This window comes from Tachysurus fulvidraco, chromosome 1, assembly GCF_022655615.1.
Source record: "Tachysurus fulvidraco isolate hzauxx_2018 chromosome 1, HZAU_PFXX_2.0, whole genome shotgun sequence".
In the NCBI taxonomy this organism is placed as follows: Eukaryota; Metazoa; Chordata; class Actinopteri; order Siluriformes; family Bagridae; genus Tachysurus; species Tachysurus fulvidraco.
Genome location: NC_062518.1, coordinates 11,950,489 through 11,968,614, shown reverse-complemented (window position 1 = coordinate 11,968,614; position 18,126 = coordinate 11,950,489). Strand labels below are relative to the sequence as shown.

At 40.7% G+C, this 18,126-nt stretch overlaps 2 protein-coding genes across 3 annotated transcripts; both read left to right on the top strand.

Moving 5' to 3' along the window:
- Positions 1-7,812: 7,812 nt before the first annotated feature.
- LOC113634216 (low choriolytic enzyme-like) lies at positions 7,813-11,193 on the top strand. Of its 2 annotated transcripts, XM_027133022.2 has the most exons (9): positions 7,817-7,968; positions 8,117-8,150; positions 8,233-8,298; positions 8,947-9,012; positions 9,260-9,412; positions 9,498-9,615; positions 9,761-9,939; positions 10,041-10,122; positions 10,214-11,193. In XM_027133022.2, the coding sequence occupies exons 1-9, from the start codon at positions 7,903-7,905 to the stop codon at positions 10,338-10,340; spliced, it is 891 nt and encodes a 296-aa protein (XP_026988823.1). In that variant the 5' UTR covers positions 7,817-7,902; the 3' UTR covers positions 10,341-11,193. The 2 variants fall into 2 exon arrangements, with proteins under 2 accessions (XP_026988824.1, XP_026988823.1); XM_027133023.2 differs by lacking the exon at positions 8,233-8,298 and having other exon boundaries at positions 7,813-7,968.
- A 3,110-nt stretch (positions 11,194-14,303) lies between these two features.
- Positions 14,304-17,823, top strand: LOC113634217 (low choriolytic enzyme-like). Its single transcript, XM_027133024.2, has 9 exons — positions 14,304-14,431; positions 15,271-15,304; positions 15,388-15,453; positions 16,082-16,147; positions 16,397-16,549; positions 16,635-16,752; positions 16,877-17,055; positions 17,166-17,247; positions 17,340-17,823. The coding sequence occupies exons 1-9, from the start codon at positions 14,366-14,368 to the stop codon at positions 17,464-17,466; spliced, it is 891 nt and encodes a 296-aa protein (XP_026988825.1). The 5' UTR covers positions 14,304-14,365; the 3' UTR covers positions 17,467-17,823.
- The last annotated feature ends 303 nt before the right edge of the window (positions 17,824-18,126 follow it).

Below are 18,126 nucleotides of genomic sequence, written 5' to 3'. Positions count from 1 at the left end.
ACTAGGGACATGGAATGTCACCTCGCTGGGGGGAAGGAGCCTGAGCTGGTGCGGGAGGTTGAGAGATACCGACTAGATATAGTTGGGCTCACCTCCACACACAGCTTGGGCTCTGGAATGCAACTCCTTGAGAGAGGCTGGACTCTCTACTACTCTGGAGTTGCCCATGGTGAGAGGCGGCGGGCCGGTGTGGGCTTGCTCATAGCCCCCCAGCTCAGCAACCATGTGTTGGAGTTCACCCCAGTGAACGAGAGGGTCGTTTCCCTGCGCCTTTGGGTCGGGGATAGGTCTCTCACGGTTATTTGTGCTTACGGGCCAAATGGCAGTTTAGAGTACCCGACCTTCTTGGTGTGTCTGGAAGGGGTGCTGGAAAGTGCTCCGACCGGGGACTCCGTCATTCTACTGGGGGATTTCAATGCTCACGTGGGCAGTGAAACATACACCTGGAGGGGCGTGATTGGGAGGAACGCCCCCCCCCCCACCCCGACCTGAAACTGAGTAGTGTTCTGTAATTGGACTTCTGTGCTAGTCACAGTTTGTCCATAACGAACACCATGTTCAAGCATAAGGGTGTCCATCAGTACACATGGCACCAGGACACCCTAGGTCAGAAGTCGATGATCGACTTTGTAGTTGTTTCATCTGACCTCCGACCGTATGTCCTGGACACTCGGGTAAAGAGAGGGGTGGAAGTAAGGGATGCCTTCAAGCTGAAGAAGGAGTCCTATCGAGCCTGGTTGGCTCGGGGGACTCCGGAGGCAGCTGATAGGTACCAAAGGGCCAAGTGAGCTTCAGCCCGGGTGGTTGCGAGGCAAAAACTCGGGTCTGGGAGGGGTTTGGTGAGGCCATGGAGAAGGACTATCAGTTGGCCTCGAAGAAATTCTGGCAAACCGTCCAGCACCTCAGGAGGGGGAAGCAGTGCCCTGCCCACGCTGTTTACAGTGGGAGTGGGAATCTGCTGACTTCGACTGGGGACATCCTCGGACGGTGAAAGGAATACTTCGAGGTTCTCCTCAACCCCACCGACATGTCTTCCACTGAGGAAGCAGAGGGCGGGGACTCAGTTGTGGACTCGTCGATTCCCCAAGCTGAGTTCACTGAGGTAGTTGAGAAGCTCCTCAGTGGCAAGGCACCGGGGGTGGATGAGATCTGCCCTGAGTACCTCAAGTCTCTGGATGTTGTGGGGCTGTCTTGGTTGACACGCCTCTGCAACATCGCGTGGAGGTTGGGGACAGTGCCTCTGGACTGGCAGACTGGGGTGGTGGTCCCTCTGTTTAAGAAGGAGGACCAGAGGGTGTGTTCCAACTATAGGGGGATCACACTCCTCAGCCTCCCTGGAAAGGTCTATGCCAGGGTACTGGAGAGGAGAATTTGGGCGATAGTCAAACCTTGGATTCAGGAGGAACAATGCGGGTTTCGTCCTGGTCGTGGAACACTGGACCATCTCTATACCCTTGCCAGGTTGCTGGAGGGTTCATGGGAGTTTGCCCAACCAGTTCACATGTGCTTTGTGGGTCTGGAGAAGGCTTTCGACTGTGTCCCTCGTGGTGACCTGTGGGGGGTGCTCTGGGAGTATGGGGTCCGGGGCCCTCTGTTAAGGGCTGTCCGGTCCCTATATGACCGGAGCAGGAGTTTGGTTCGCATTGCCGGCAGTAAGTCAGACTTGTTCCCGGTGCATGTTGGACTCCGGCAGGGCTGCCCTTTGTCACCGGTCCTGTTCATTACTTATATGGACAGGATTTCTAGGTGCAGTATGGGGCCGGAGGGAGTCCGGTTTGAGGACCACAGGATTTCGTCTCTGCTTTTTGCAGATGATGTTGTCCTGCTGGCTTCCTCAAATCAGGTCCTTCAGCGTTCACTGGGACGGTTTGCAGCCAAGTGTGAAGCGGCGTGGATGAGAATCAGCACCTCCAAGTCCGAGGCCATGGTTCTCAGTCGGAAAAGGGTGGCTTGCCCCCTTCAGGTTGGTGGAGAGCTCCAGCCTCAAGTGGAGTAGTTTAAGTATCTTGGGGTCTCGTTCACGAGTGAGGGAAGGATGGAGCGGGAGATCGACAGGCGGATTGGTGTATCTTCTGCAGTGATGCGGTCGATATACCGATCTGTTGTGGTGAAGAAAGAGCTGAGCCACAAGGCGAGGCTCTCTATTTACCAGTCGATCTACGTTCCTACCCTCACCTATGGTCATGAGCTTTGGGTCATGACCGAAAGGACGAGATCCCGGATACAGGCGGCCGAAAAATGAGTTTCCTCCGCAGGGTGGCTGGGCGCTCCCTTAGAGATAGGGTGAGGAGCTCGGTCACACGGGAGGAGCTCAGAGTAGAGCCGCTGCTCCTCCACATCGAGAGGAGTTAGCTGAGGTGGCTCAGGCATCTGTTTCGGAAGCCTCCTGCATGCCTCCCTGGGGAGGTGTTCCGGGCATGTCCAACTGGGAGGAGGCCCCAGGGAAGATCTAGGACACGCTGGAGGGACTATGTCTCAGGGCTGGCCTGGGAAAGCCTCAGTATTCCCCCGGAAGAGCTGGAGGAAGTGTCTGGGGAGAGGGAAGTCTGGGCATCCATGCTTAGACTGCTGCCCCCGCGACCCAGCCCCGGATAAGCGGTAGAAGATGGATGGATGGATAAATAACAAATGGCAAGAGGCTTAGAATGGTGATAGCAAGGGTCGGTTTATGTATAATATTCAACAGCAAATAGGGAATGGAAGATAGGTTGTCAGGAACAGAAAAGAACATACAATTATTTCATGTATACAAATAGGTCATACTGGATTAAATCATTCTCTGTCTAAAATAGGAAAACATGAATCGGGCCTATGTGTTTATTGTAATCAGCCAGAAACCATAGAACATGTTTTAATAAAATGTAAAAATATGGAAGAGAAAGGCTAAAACTAATTAATGAAGTTAAAAACTTAGGTGTTGAATCATTCAATGTGATAGGCCTGTTGAAAGAACAAGAACAGCAAAGTATCATCTATGGTTATATGACAAAATTCATTAAAGAAATCGGAATTTTTGATAGAATTTAATTCCCTTTTTTTTTCCCTGCATAAGTCATATGCCTACTAGTGCTTCACACTCCAGTCCAGTTGGTAGCGGTAAATGCAGCTAAAGTTGGTTTGCCATCCGCCATAAAAAGTCAGAAGAAGAAGAAGAATGGTCCCTTTCCAGATGGTTTTCTGAGCTTGCTCTGTGATTCATCCAGCCTTGTTCCTGTTCTGCACTCCCTGGTTTGACTCGATTTGTTTATTGTTTCTGTGTTTTGCATGCCCTGTATTACTCTGCCTGCCTGTGTAGCGGATTATTGGACTGTTTACTACGCTGAGTGTTTGCCTGCCTTGCCTAATTATTGTGTTGAGCTTGTTAAAGACTTTAATTATTTACATCAGCGTCCTGCATTTAAGTCCTCCCTTCTGGCCCACCCTGACAGTACCATCTGGCCAGTTATGGACTCAGCAGGCACACCAGACCTGAGGACCCACCTCAGAAACCTGGCTCAGTCCACTGCGGCCCATAAGAAGCAGATATCTGACCTTACAAAGGCCACCAATGAACTCATCAACCGGCTCAGCGCTCTCTCCAGTTTAGCCACCTCTGCATGAGTGACTCTCGGGACCTTTCCAGCTCCTCCTGTATTGGCTCCAGCTCGGGAGCCACATGAGTGTTCTCAACTACCTCAGTGAACTCAGCGTTTCTCCGGAGAACCAGAAATGTGCCGGCCGTTCCTCATGCAATGTGCAGTCATATTTGAGTTGCAACCCTATCCGTTTTCCCATCTGATCACTCCAAGGTGGTTTATGTTATCTTGCTGCTGACTGGCAAGGCCAGAGTTCTCTGCCTTTCCTATGAAGCATTCAGCAGAGAGCTTTGCAAGATTTTTGACTCCACCACTCCCCGACTCGATGCCGCTCAGTCACTCTTCGAGACCTCTAAGGGCAATCACTCCCTAGCTGAATATGCGGTGGATTTTCAGGTGGAAGGGGCGCCATGGTCTTGTATGATGCCTTCTAGAGGGGTTTGCCAAATGAGGTCAAGGATGAGCTGGTCGCTCGCGAACTACCTCCGGAACTTTATCATCTGATCACTCAGGCTACTCGTGGTGACCGACGTATCCGAGAGCGCCGCACCGGAAGGTTTTCCCTCCTCATCGGCCCTACGACTGTGCCATTGACCTCCTGCCTGGAACTAACCCCCCCTCCCCAGTCGTCTTTACCACCTGACCGGACCCGAGAGAGAGGCCATGGCACAGTACATCCAAGATTCTCTCAAGGCTGGCATCATTCTTCCCTCTTCATCTCCAGCCAGGGCAGGGTTTTTCTTTGTAGGGAAAAAGGATGGCTCACTCGTGCCTACGTGACCTTCTGAACAAATTTGTCTTCGTTTACTTGGACAATATTCTGATAGAAACCATGTTCGTGTCGTGCTCCAATGCCTCCTTGAGAACCATCTGTATGTGAAAGCAGAGAAATGTGAATTCCATACCACCAGTACCACCTTTTTGGACTTCATTCTCTCACCCGGTAGCATACAGATGGACTCCAACTGGGTAAAGGCAGTGAGGGACTGGCCAACCCCAGATAACAGAAAGCAGCTCCAGCACTTCCTGGGGTTTGCAAACTTCTATCGCAAGTTCATCTGGGGCTTCAACACTATTGCTGCCCCACTACATCGTCTAACCTCCACACTTCAAGCCTTCAGCTGGAATCCTGAGGCTGAGCAAGCTTTCACCAGACTCAAGAACCTCTTCACGACAGCCCCCATCCTGGCTCTCCCCGACCCAGACAGTTTATTGTGGAGGTGGATGCATCCAATGTCGGCGTGGGGGCCATTCTGTCTCAGCGATCTGCAAAAGACAACCGGCTCCATCCCTGTGCTTTCTTCTCTAGGCGCCTCAGTCCGGCTGAACGGAAATATCCTATAGGCGAACGGGAACTCTTGGCCGTCAAGTTGGCCCTGGAGGAATGGCAGCACTGGTTGGAGGGTGCTGGGGAGCCCTTTCTAGTCTGGACGGACCAACGGAACCGGAATCTTTGCTCAGCCAAGCATCTGAATTCCAGGCAAGCCCATTGGGGTCTTTTTTTTGGGCATTTTAATTTCACCCTGTCCTATTGCCCAGGGTCCAAGAATCCAGTGGTGGTCAAACTCAAGCTCCCTAGAGCCCTACGTATTCACCCTAGCTTCCATGTCTCCAGACTCAAGCCAGTTCAAGTTTCCAGTACGGTGACCATCTAGGATTTGCACTTCCAGGGCGGCGGCCATTTTAGGTGTTGGGCACTAAAAAAGGACGCTGCTTTCATATGGTCCCTTGCCAGATGGTTTTCTCAGCTTGCTCTGTGATTCATCCAGCCTTTTTCCTGTTCTGCCCTGCCTGGTTTGACTCAGTTTGTTTATTGTTTCTGTGTTTTGCCTGCCCTGTATTACCCTGCCTGCCTGCCTGCCTGTGTACCCGATTATTGGACTGTTTACTACACTGAGTGTTTTCCTGCCTTGCCTGATTATTGTGTTGAGCTCATTAAAGACTTTAATTATTTACATCGGCGTCCTGCATTTGAGTCCTCCCTTCCGGCCCACCCTGACACTCTCTTACTTAATCCAAAATGAAAGAAAATAAAATACAATCATTACTTACCTAACTCCCTCTCTCTCTCTCTCTCTCTCTCTCTCTCTCTCTCTCTCTATATATATATATATATATATATATATATATATATATATATATATATATATATATATATATATTCAAAATAAATGGCATCGATTCTTTTACATACCTTGTCACAATATGTTGGTATGTGTTGAAAAAAGTGTATTATAAAATTATCTGGCTAACAAGGCATGGGTCAAGCACAAACAAATCTATCAATTGAAATAATAAACAAAACAAAACTCACAGGCTCAACACACTCTGAACACAAACTTGTAATCTTTCTCTCTGAAATGACAATAAATGAAATGGATTAACACTTAGAGGATATACTATACGCATGAGCAATGTGAAAGCACATCGCATACAAAGTAATCATGATGGCACGAAAAAGGCTGCAATCAGTGATCCAGGCATTCCTTTTATCTGGAACAGGTGGAGATGATAAACAATCGGAGCCTTCATCATATTAACTCCAGGGACCAGCTTCCTGAAAACAAATGGCAAGTACAAATACTAGACACAAGAGGGCAGCACAGAACTAAAACAAATGACTGAAGGTCATAACAATACTGATAGCAGGTATGCCTTTGATGCTACACATGACGTAGGCATACTGTGGAAACATATTTGACCCTCTGGGGGAAGGGGGGGGCTACTTCCCTGAAAATACTTTTTGCAGGTTGGGATGTCTGCCTAAGACCATCTGCATTTCTGAGGGGCTGGGTTACCTGCACTCACAAAAACAGCCTAGACTAGTAGTGCTCCTAAGCCTTGGTGATGTGGGACGAGAGCGAAAGTGCAGTGTTACATTCTGAGCACTGATATTCAATCAATAGAGTGAAGGTTCACTTAAAGTTTAGTTCGGTCTACATGAATCACCAAGTGACATCCTGAATATCCTGTTAATGAGACACAGAGAAGAAAATCACTCCAGTGCAGGCTGTTCAGACATTCTAAGCGGTGTAGCAAAGAGACCAGAGCACACATCTGTTGGAGACATTCCTGCGACAAACGTTCCTGCAACAAATGTTCCTGCCATAAACATCCCTGCCATAAACATACTATGTGTTAAAAGGATGGGATATAAAGGGAGTGTGAGTGCACGTGCTTGATCAGATCTAACCTTACTGAGGTGACAGAGAGGTCAGATAAACACAAGCACACACATACTAATACACACACATACCAGGCTACACAAGCACACACCTAGGGTATAAAAGGGAGAGCTGAATCACTAAACTTTGCCTCTTCACCGTGTAGACTTGGCACTCTACACTGTATGGAAGACGCCTTTTTCTGCAGCAAAATAAATACCATTTTTACTTCTTTGCTTTTACCACCAACTCTGTTTCTGCCTGTGTTTTTTATATATAGATCCAAAGTACAACCACAGCAGTTACTGTATTACAGTTACTTATCACAAAACCCTGATTCCAGGTGCTAATTGCTCTAGAGTGAAGGATGGTCTCTGATTCCTCATCAAGCCCATTAATGATGATATCACCTCATCAAGAATAGTAGCAGCAATGCAGGCCTAAATCAGGTGATGGAAAGGTTACGCCATTTGATGGAGGCCAACAACCTGACTCTTATATGTGCAACATGAACCTTATCGTATTATATCTAAAAACTATGCAGCTCTTGAGACTAGCTACACAGCTGTCAAAGTGTGAAAGCATGAGGTGCTATAACATTGTCTTAAAGACTACTACTTTTAATATGAATAGATCTTATGAAAAGCAGACTCCTGTCAGCAACTACACCTTTTTAATAGGAAAATGTTTTACTCCAACAGACTTTGCTAGAGTGGTGGATTGCATATATTTTTAGACACATTTAATCAGATGTGACAGTTTGGGTTTATTCATACAGAATATACTTGCCTGTTTTTATGATATGGATGACGAGTAAATCACACGTCATAGGTAATTGATGAATTAATGCATGAAGAATTTTGGGCTGGTAGCATTCACGTAGGTTCAGTGTAGCCAAATGGTGTATTGAACTAGACAAGATTTGCAATGGGTTCAGATTTAGAATTAGGTTCCAATGGTTGGAAATTTTAAAGGAAGCTTCGAAAATGTTTTGTCTTTTACATAGATTGTTTAGTTCCTTTTTTTTGCCATAACCACCATTTGAGAAATAGAGTTTTGTGAATGGGAAGTGATAATCTCTTCTGAGTGTATTTAAAATTTAAAACTGCACTCCGTGAGCGTTCACTACTCAAAGTTCTGCTTCACTGAATCCGTCTCTCATCATGCATCTGCTGCAAAACATCCTGTTCCTGCTGGGCATCGGTCTAGTTCAGAGCCGTGCCATAAAGGTAAGCTAAAAGAAATTTTAACAACATAAAATACATTATAACCAAATCTCAGTAGACCTTAAAAGTACATATTTCAAGTGATATATTGCTTTTTATCTGGCACCTGAATAACTACATCTCACAGACATTTTGAAAATTTATCAAACAGGTGCTGGTTGATGTGAACACTGAGGATGTGACTAGTAAGATGCTACTTGTTTCAAATTCTTAATTCATTCATATTTTACAGATGTTTTTTATCTTAATTCACCTTATTTATTTCAGATGACATCAATGACCCTGATTATTTCTCTGTATCTACTATAATTGAAAATGCCAACAAGCACGCTGGTAAGGATTTCTTTTTTTTTAATGCACTTGACTTCATGGCTTCCTGGCCCCGTTTGAACATAAGGCTGATGACTAAGGTATTATATATTGATATATTGTAGGTACGTCTGTTTATGTAGTAACCTGGCAAAGAGTGACATAGTTGTAACAGCGTAATTGGTAATGTTAGAATTAATACATTGGAAAGAGGTTAGTTATATAATCAAATCATGTCTGCTCATTTCTATTTAAAACTGGAACATCAAGTAAATTATTTAGCAGTGAGATATAACAGTGACTGATTTCACTTACAGATAAGCAGCATTAATTTAAAAAAATATATATGTATATGTTCTGACATAACATTCCGAGCAAACTTGTTAGTATTTACTTTCAGGTGAAAGAATTATAAGAGATACTGATTTGATAGATAGATAGATAGATAGATAGATAGATAGATAGATAGATAGATAGATAGATAGATAGATAGATAGATAGATAGATAGATAGATAGATAGATAGAAACATACATACATACATACATACATACATACATACATACATACATACAATGAAACATACAATGAATCCATGGATAATTGTCTGAATCCTATTTAATAAATGAATAACTGCTAATTCTTTTTTAACTAATTTTGGAATTCAATTTAGATGACATCAATGACCCTGATTATTTCTCCGTATCTTCTATAATTGAAAGAGCCAACAAGAATGCTGGTAAGGTTTAAAAAATGCACTTGACCACATAGTTTCAGGCTCTGTTTTAAAATAATGTTTTTTTTAATGTTATTGGTCATGGGACATACTTTAAATAAATACATTTTGAAAGTAAGATTTCCTATTGAAGCAGCTCTCGGGCTAGCTCTCTGAATTAATATCTAGCTTACAATGTTCAGTCTTACATTAGTTTAATAAAACAGGTGGTAGGTGGTAGTACTACAAATCCCACTGCTTTATTGTACAGGATACCTGAAGGATGGTATGATCATTACACATGGTGACATAGCGGTGTACCCTGGGCTCAAGAATGCAGATCCATGTACTTCTCGCCAGTGCAAGTGGCCCAGAGCCAGTGATGGGAAGGTTAAAGTACCCTTTGTCATTTCCGGGCAGTATGGTGAGTATCACTTCCTAACTGGTTTCAAAGTAATATGTGCAGAGCTCCATTAACTAGTTTCAACAACCTTCTCTCTTTCTGTCAGCAACCTCTGAAAGAAACATTATCGAGCGTGCCCTGAACTCCTTCAGAAATTCAACCTGTATCCAATTCGTACCTCGGTGCAATGAAGAAAACTTCATTGAAATACTCTCAGACCAGGGGTATGTCATCAATCCTAATATCAATGACCATTTTTCAGAAACATAGTTAAACATTCGCTTAAACTGCTACTCAGCTCTTGTATAATGAATGCAAATCACAATCAAATGCAAACCAAATCATAAGAATTTATTCTTTGCTCTACAGGTGCTACTCTTTTGTGGGTCGCAGGGGTGGAAGGCAGGTTGTTTCCATACAACGCAATGGCTGTGTTTTCCATCATACCATTCAGCATGAGCTTCTGCATGCCCTGGGCTTTAATCATGAGCAGACTCGTAGTGACCGTGATGATCATGTCAGAATCCTCTTACAGAATGTTATTAATGGTGAGCAGAGAAGGACATTCACTTTGCATTCCTTGTTAATAAAGTTAACAGTCAAAAAAGACAACATCACAATAACAATTATATCATTAATGTATTCACAGGAAAAGAGCACAATTTTGATAAAATTAACACCAACAATTTGAACACGCCATATGACTACAATTCTGTCATGCACTATTCAAGGTAAAGAATCATACTAATTAATTATATATATATATATATATATTGATATTTTTTCAATTTCCGTATCTGATGCCACACTGTCTCGGTCCAGGTTTGCTTTCTCCAAGAACAGGCAGCCGACCATCATCCCTATTCCGGACAATAATGCTCCCATTGGACGTGCCACTGAAATGAGCCGCAATGACATTCTACGTATTAACAGACTGTATTGCAGTTAAATATGTCACTCTTTACATCACCAGTGTATTTCAAATGCTTTTGAATCATTTTTAAATCTGTATGCAAAGTTTGAAATGATTCTGCTGATGGGTTTTTCCCTTCAAATATCAGATGTGCCAAAACAGCCACCTGGGCACATTTTGATAAGAGTTTATTGCAACTTTTTATTGACAGTTTCTCTGTTCAGCTATTGCACACCTCTTTTTGCTTCTCTTCCATCAGATTTTTACAATTTTTAACATTTCTTCTACTAAATTTACTAATCATGTAGTATTTTTTGCTATACATGTAGTATACATTTATTATACATGCTATATATCACTTGCAAGAATAAAAATCATACACAGATCAAGAAACAATCATTTGTTTTTAGTCACTTATGTTACAAATATACTAATATCAGAGCCTATCGGCATTATACGCTCATTACGCAAGTTTCGTAGGGCCCCGCAAATTACGCAAGGCCCGAACCTCCCCCTGCCTCAATTTACAGTGTGTGTTAATGTTTACTGGGTAGATGACAATATCACGCAGAGCTTTCCATCTGGCCATGAAAAGAGAAAAAAGAAACAAAATGAGAGTGAAATCCGAGAACAACAGTGTTCTCTTTAAGTTTGAAGTCAGCAAGAGCAAATAACAGTAAAGTTAAGTTGATGTGATTCTGTTTCTAGTCTCTATCTGACTAGCTAAATTAGCTTTCTAGTGCTGCCAGTGCAAGTGTGAATGTGTGGCTAATAGTGCTGCACGATTAATGATATCAATCAATCGCGATATCGAGCCTGTGCGATTATATGACGCAAAATGCTGCGATTTTATGAAATAAATAATAAATAAATGCATGTGTGGACATGACAACCCATTCTCTCTGAAAGCTGTTTGCCTATTTCATACACTACACCGCTATCCGCCATTAAAAAAAAGACCAGTGAGTTTCAGTTTAGGCAGTGGCACGTGTGGTGTGTATGGTCATGTGACTTTTTCTGGTGTGCAGCGCCGAACGAGTGAAGATGGATGCCGAGCAGACGGACACTGAACTGGTGGCCAGAAAAAATGCTACCTCTGTTACATGTAGTGGTAATTTCGTCAGACGAGACGAAATATGTTCAACGACCTTTATTTTTCATGACTAAGTAGAGACGATGACAAGACTGCACCACTGTCCAAAAACGCTGACTAAGACTAAATTAGCATGAATTATTGTTGACGAAAAAAGACGAGACGAAAATGTTTTGTATAAAATAAAAACTAAGATAAAATCCCTCTTCATTTTCGTCTACAATTGTCTCTGTTTTTTCATCAGCTGTTACGCCTTTAAAATATTCAGAACGAGTTCGTGGCTTCGCGCTGTTGCTCGTTACAGGTCTCATACGCCTGTTTGTATACACCTAATTGTATTGCTTCCGCTAAAGAACATAGTGCGCTCCGTCTCTACGGGTAGATCCCTGTGTGTCCATGGCAACGCTCTGTTTTACATTTCAACAGCGTGTTATAGTTAGCAGCGGTCTGTTATCAAGAAATACAATAGTGTGTGCGTAGAAAAAAATCGTCCACACGCCGCTCAAAAAAATAAAATAAAAAAATATATAAAAAATCCTGACCGCAAGATGACCGGTCTTTACATTATGATTAAAAGCAGTATCAATAAAGTAAAACATGTGATGTGGAGTCAAGTTCGAGTGTATGTACTGTTTAAACAAGTGTTCTCAACTCCTCACTGATACTTTTATGATTCGCAGAGTTTTGACAAGTTTATAGCCTTGATATTGTTTCTTATTCAAAAGTAGTGACAGAAAAAACTCTTTACCTGAAACCTCTTCCCCTGTCATAATCGCATCATAATCAAAATTAATAATTAGCAAAGGTGTATGTAAGGGAATCAAGTTTAATAATTACATGTAATATTGCTCCAAGTATTATCAATAATGGTGTGTGCAATACCATGTATTACTTGCATTTAAGTTGATAATTTAGTTTGTATATATATATATATATATATACTGTATACTGTATACCTACAGTTTTGATCTTAGGCTTTTCATTAATCAGCATTAATGTGTTATTTTATGCATTTGTTTGTTGTTGCTGGTTTGAGTTTAGAAATACAAATTTCAGCATTATCAGTAATCTGTGTTACGTTTTCCTTGAGAACCAAGCAAGTTGACTCATGATACCATGCAATCGCAATATTGACCTCAATAATCGCAATATGACATTTTCCCCAAATCGTGCAGCCCTAGTGGCAAATGGTTTACATGGCTCACGGGTTAGGTAGGAGGGCCCCTTAGCAGAATTTTGCTTAGGGCCCCAGGGGGGTCAGGATCAGCTCTGACTAATATAATAAAATATTGAAATTTATAAACATGGAAATTAAAAAATGTTTATAAATTTCAAGGGCTTTTTTTGTTTCGTTAGACTAGGGGGCGACCAATTCTGTCAAGATTACAAATTCTATACACAGAAGCTGCTAAGTTCATAAATTTCCTATATTGCAGTGGCGTGTAGTAGTGGGTGTTTTGTTTTTGTTTAGAAGTCTTTATTTCCTGAGATTTTTGTAATTTTTTGCAATCATGATGTCAATTAGTTGAAAAATTAAAATCTGAAGAAGAATCCAAGAGCTGGAATCACCAGAATGTATCTGGTGTAATACATAATTCCAATAGAGCCCTTGCTAATGCTAATGCCAATGCCACCTACAGGTATGTAACCAACTAGAGACCCAATCTTGACTAATTTAGACTAATCTTGTATAACTAACCTTTAAATAAGAGCAAATAAGAGTGTAAATAAGACAGCCTAAATTATTCCTGTTAATTAAAGCTGTGAATTTAAATTGTAGACTTTAAGTAGTCATTTGAAATTAGTTTTGAGGCATTTTTTGCTAAATTTTTTTGATGTTTTAAAACATTGGCCCAATCCAGCATAGGCTTCCAAGACTTGATTGGTGTGATCTATTATTAATGGCAAAATTTCCATTGTGCCATGGAAAACATGTTCTGTAACCTATTTATAAATCTCTAAATGTGTAAAACTGTTTCTATTTTCAGTATGTAATTACCTAAAATCAACGGTTCATAATGACAGTACTATTTTTTGTTGTGGGGATGCAACATTATATGGAACAGTAATAATTACTACACAGAAACAGACTAACATTCCAATTTTGAATTCTTTATGGAGTTACTGTATTACAGTTACTTATCCCAAAACCCTGATTCCATGTGCTAATTGCTCTAGAGTGAAGGATGGTCTGGCAAATTCCTCATCAAGCCCATTAATGATGATATCACCTCATCATGAATAGTAGCAGCAATGCAGGCCTAAATTAGGTGATTTATGCCATTTGATGGAGGCCAACAACCTGACCCTTGTGTGTGCAACATGAACCTTATTGTATTATATCTAAAAACTATGCAGCTCTTGAGACTAGCTACACACCTGTCAAGGTGTGAAAGCATAGGGTGTTATAATATTGTCTTAAGGACTACTTAATATGAATAGATCTTATGAAAAGCAGACTCTTGTCAGCAACTACACCTTTTTAATAGGAAAGTGTTTTACTCCAACAGACTTTGCTAGAGTGGTGGATTGCATATATTTTTAGACACATTTAGTCAGATGTGACAGTTTGGGTTTATTCATACAGAATATACTTGTCTGTTATTATGATTTGGATGATGAGTAAATCACACGTTGTGGGTAATTTATGCATTAATGCATGAAGAATTTTGGGCTGTTAGCATACCCGTAGGTTCAGTGTAGCCAAATGGTGTATTGAACTAGACTTAAGATTTGCAAAGGGTTCAGATTTAGAATTAGGATCCAATGGTTGGAAATTTTCAAGGAAGCTTCGAAAATGTTTTGTCTTTTACGTAAGATTGTCTACTTCCATTTTTTTTGCCATAACCACCAGTTGAGAAATAGAGTTTTGTGAAAGAGAAGAGATAATCTCTTCTGAGTGTATTTAAACTGCACTCTGTGAGCGTTCACTACTCAAAGTGCTGCTTCACTGAACCTGTCTCTCATCATGCATCTGCTGCAAAACATCCTGTTGCTGCTGGGCATTGGTCTAGTTCAGAGCCGTGCCATACAGGTGAGCTAAAAGAAATTTTAACAACCTAAAATACATGATGACCAAATCTCAGTAGACCTTAAAAGTACATATTTCAAGTGATATACAGTAATTCCTCGCCACTTTGCGGTTCAAGTTTCGCGGTTCAAGTTTCGCGGCCTCAGTGCATCTGTGATTTTTTTAGAGATTATTCATCGAAAAATAAAAATAACAATGGTTTCCCAGGATGCCAGACAAAGAAAGAAACTCTCTCAGAGGCTTTGTACATACCAACGGACACTCAGACAAGGCACGTGATTGGTTCCTGGGGCGAGATCGACGAATGAGAGCACGAGTGGATGTATCCCGTGAGCTGATTGGCTGCGCATCATCGCATCCTCTCCCAGCTTCTTCCCTTGTTGTATCTCGCCACTCTCCTTCACGCTGTCAACTGTGTCTCGCGTACCTTAGTGTTGTGTTCGAAATTAACTTTTCGTTAAGCCCTTACAATGCCTCCTAAACGCCATGTATACTATTAAGGTTTTATAATTAAATAGATTTAAGTAAAATATATGTGAGTGAGTGAATGTATAATATTAAGGTTTTATAATTAAATAGATTAAGTAAAATATATGTGAGTGGGTGAATGTATAATTTTAAGGTTTTATAATTAAATAGATTTAAGTAAAATATATATAAAGTATAAATATACATATTTTAAACATTCTGGTACCCACACACTCATATACGGAAATTCCTAGGGGGGCAATCCTACTTCGCGGATTTTCACCTACCGCGATAAACGAGGGATCACTGTATTGCTTTTTATCTGGCACCTGAATAACTACATCTCACAGACATTTTGAAAATTTATCAAACAGGTGCTGGTTGATGTGAACACTGAGGATGTGACTAGTAAGATTCTACTTGATTCAAATTCTTAATTCATTTATATTTTACAGATGTTTTTTTAACTTATTTCACCATATTTATTTCAGATGACATCAATGACCCTGATTATTTCTCTGTATCTTCTATAATTGAAAATGCCAACAAGCACGCTGGTAAGGTTTTCTTTTTAATGCAGTTGACTTCATGGCTTCCTGGCCCCGTTTGAACATAGGATTAATGACTAAGGTTTATGTAGTAACCTGGCAAAGAGTGACATAGTTGTAACAGCGTAATTGGTTATGTTAGAATTAATACATTGGAAAGAGGTTAGTTATATAATCAAATCATGTCTGCTCATTTCTATTTAAAACTAGAACAGCAAGTAAATTCTTTAGCAGTGAGATATAACAGTGACTGATTTCAATTATGGATTAAGCAGCAATAATTTATTTGTAAAAAAACAAACAAAAAAAAACAACAACTATTGTCTGACATACCTTTCCATGCAAACGTGTTAGTATTTACATTCAGGTGAAAGAACTATAAGAGATATTGATCTGACAGATAGATAGATAGATAGATAGATAGATAGATAGATAGATAGATAGATAGATAGATAGATAGATAGATAGATAGATAGATAGATAGATAGATAGAGTACATACATACATACATACATTCATATATACATACATACATACATACATACAATGAATCCACGGATAACTGTTTAAATCCTATTTAATAAACAAATAACTGCCAATTCTTTTTTTTAACAATTTTTTTTGGTATTTAATTCAGATGACATCAATGACCCTGATTATTTCTCTGTATCTTCTATAATTGAAAGAGCCAACAAGAATGCTGGTAAGGTTTAAAAAAATGCACTTGACTACATGGTTTCTGGCCCTGTTTTAAAAGTATTTTTTTAACTAATGTTATTGGTCATGGGACATACTTTAAATAAATACATTTTGAAAGTAAGATTTCCTATTGAAGCAGCTCTCGGGCTAGCTCTCTGAATTAATATCTAGCTTACAGTGTTCAGTCTTACATTAGTTTAATAAAACAGGTGGTAGGTGGTAGTACTACAAATCCCACTGCTTTATTGTACAGGATACCTGAAGGATGGTATGATCATTACACATGGTGACATAGCGGTGTACCCTGGGCTCAAGAATGCAGATCCTTGTACTTCTCGCCAGTGCAAGTGGCCCAGGGCCAGTGATGGGAAGGTTAAAGTACCCTTTGTCATTTCCGGACAGTATGGTGAGTATCACTTCCTAACTGGTTTCAAAGTAATATGTGCAGAGCTCCATTAACTAGGTTCAACAACCTTCTCTCTTTCTGTCAGCAACCTCTGAAAGAAACATTATCGAGCGTGCCCTGAACTCCTTCAGAACTTCAACCTGTATCCAATTCGTACCTCGCAGAAATGAAGAAAACTTCATTCATATACTCTCAGACCAGGGGTATGTCATCAATCCAGAAACATAGTCAAACATTCGCTTTAACTGCCACTCAGCTCTCGTATAATGAATGCAAATCACAATCAAATGCAATCCAAATCATAAGAATTTATTCTTTGCTCTACAGCTGCTACTCTTCAGTGGGTCGCAGGGGTGGAAGGCAGGTTGTTTCTCTACAGCGCAATGGCTGTGTTTTTCATCACATCGTCCAGCATGAGCTTCTGCATGCTCTGGGCTTTAATCATGAGCAGACTCGTAGTGACCGTGATAATCATGTCAGAATCCTCTTACAGAATGTTATTAATGGTGAGCAGAGAAGGACATTCACTTCACATTCCTTGTTAATAAAGTTAACAGTCAAAAAAGACAAAAGAAACAACATCACAATAACAATTATATCATTAATGTATTCACAGGACAACAGCACAATTTTAATAAAATTAACACCAACAATTTGAACACGCCATATGACTACAATTCTGTCATGCACTATTCAAGGTAAAGAATTATACTAATTAATTATATTTATATTTTTGATATTTTTCAATTTCCGTATCGCACTGTTCTGATGCCACACTGTCTCGGTCCAGGTTTGCTTTCTCCAAGAACAGGCAGCCGACCATCATCCCTATTCCGGACAATAACGCTCCCATTGGACGTGCCACTGAAATGAGCCGCATTGACATTCTACGTATTAACAGACTGTACTGCAGTTAAATGTGTCACTCTTTACATCACCAGTGTATTTCAAATGCTTCTGAATCATTTTTAAATCTGTATGCAAAGTTTGAAATGATTCTGCTGATGGGTTTTTCCCCTTAAATATCAGATTTGCCAAAACAGCCACCTGGGCACATTTTGATAAGAGTTTATTGCAACTTTTGATTGACAGTTTCTCTGTTCAGCTATTACACACCTCTTTTAGCTTCTCTTCCATCAGATTTTTAGAATTTCTAACATTTCTTCTACTAAATTTACTAATCATGTAGTATTTTTTGCTATACATGTATTATACATTTATTATACATGCTATATATCAATTGCAAGAATAAAAATCATCCACAGATCAAGAAACATTTGTTTGTTTCATTCACTTATGTTACAAATGTACTAATATAATGAAATATTATAAACATGGAATTTAAAAAATGTAAGCATTTTGTTTTAAGATGATCAAATTCTGTCAAGATGACAAATTCTATACACAGAAGCTGCTAAGCTCATACATTTCCTATATTGCAGTCATCTGCAGTAGTTGGTGTTGTTTTAGTTTAGAAATCATCTTTATTCCCTGAGATTTTTGTAATTTTTTTCAATCATGATGGTAAACAGTTTAAAAATTAAAATCTGAATAAGAATCCAAGAGCTGAAATCATC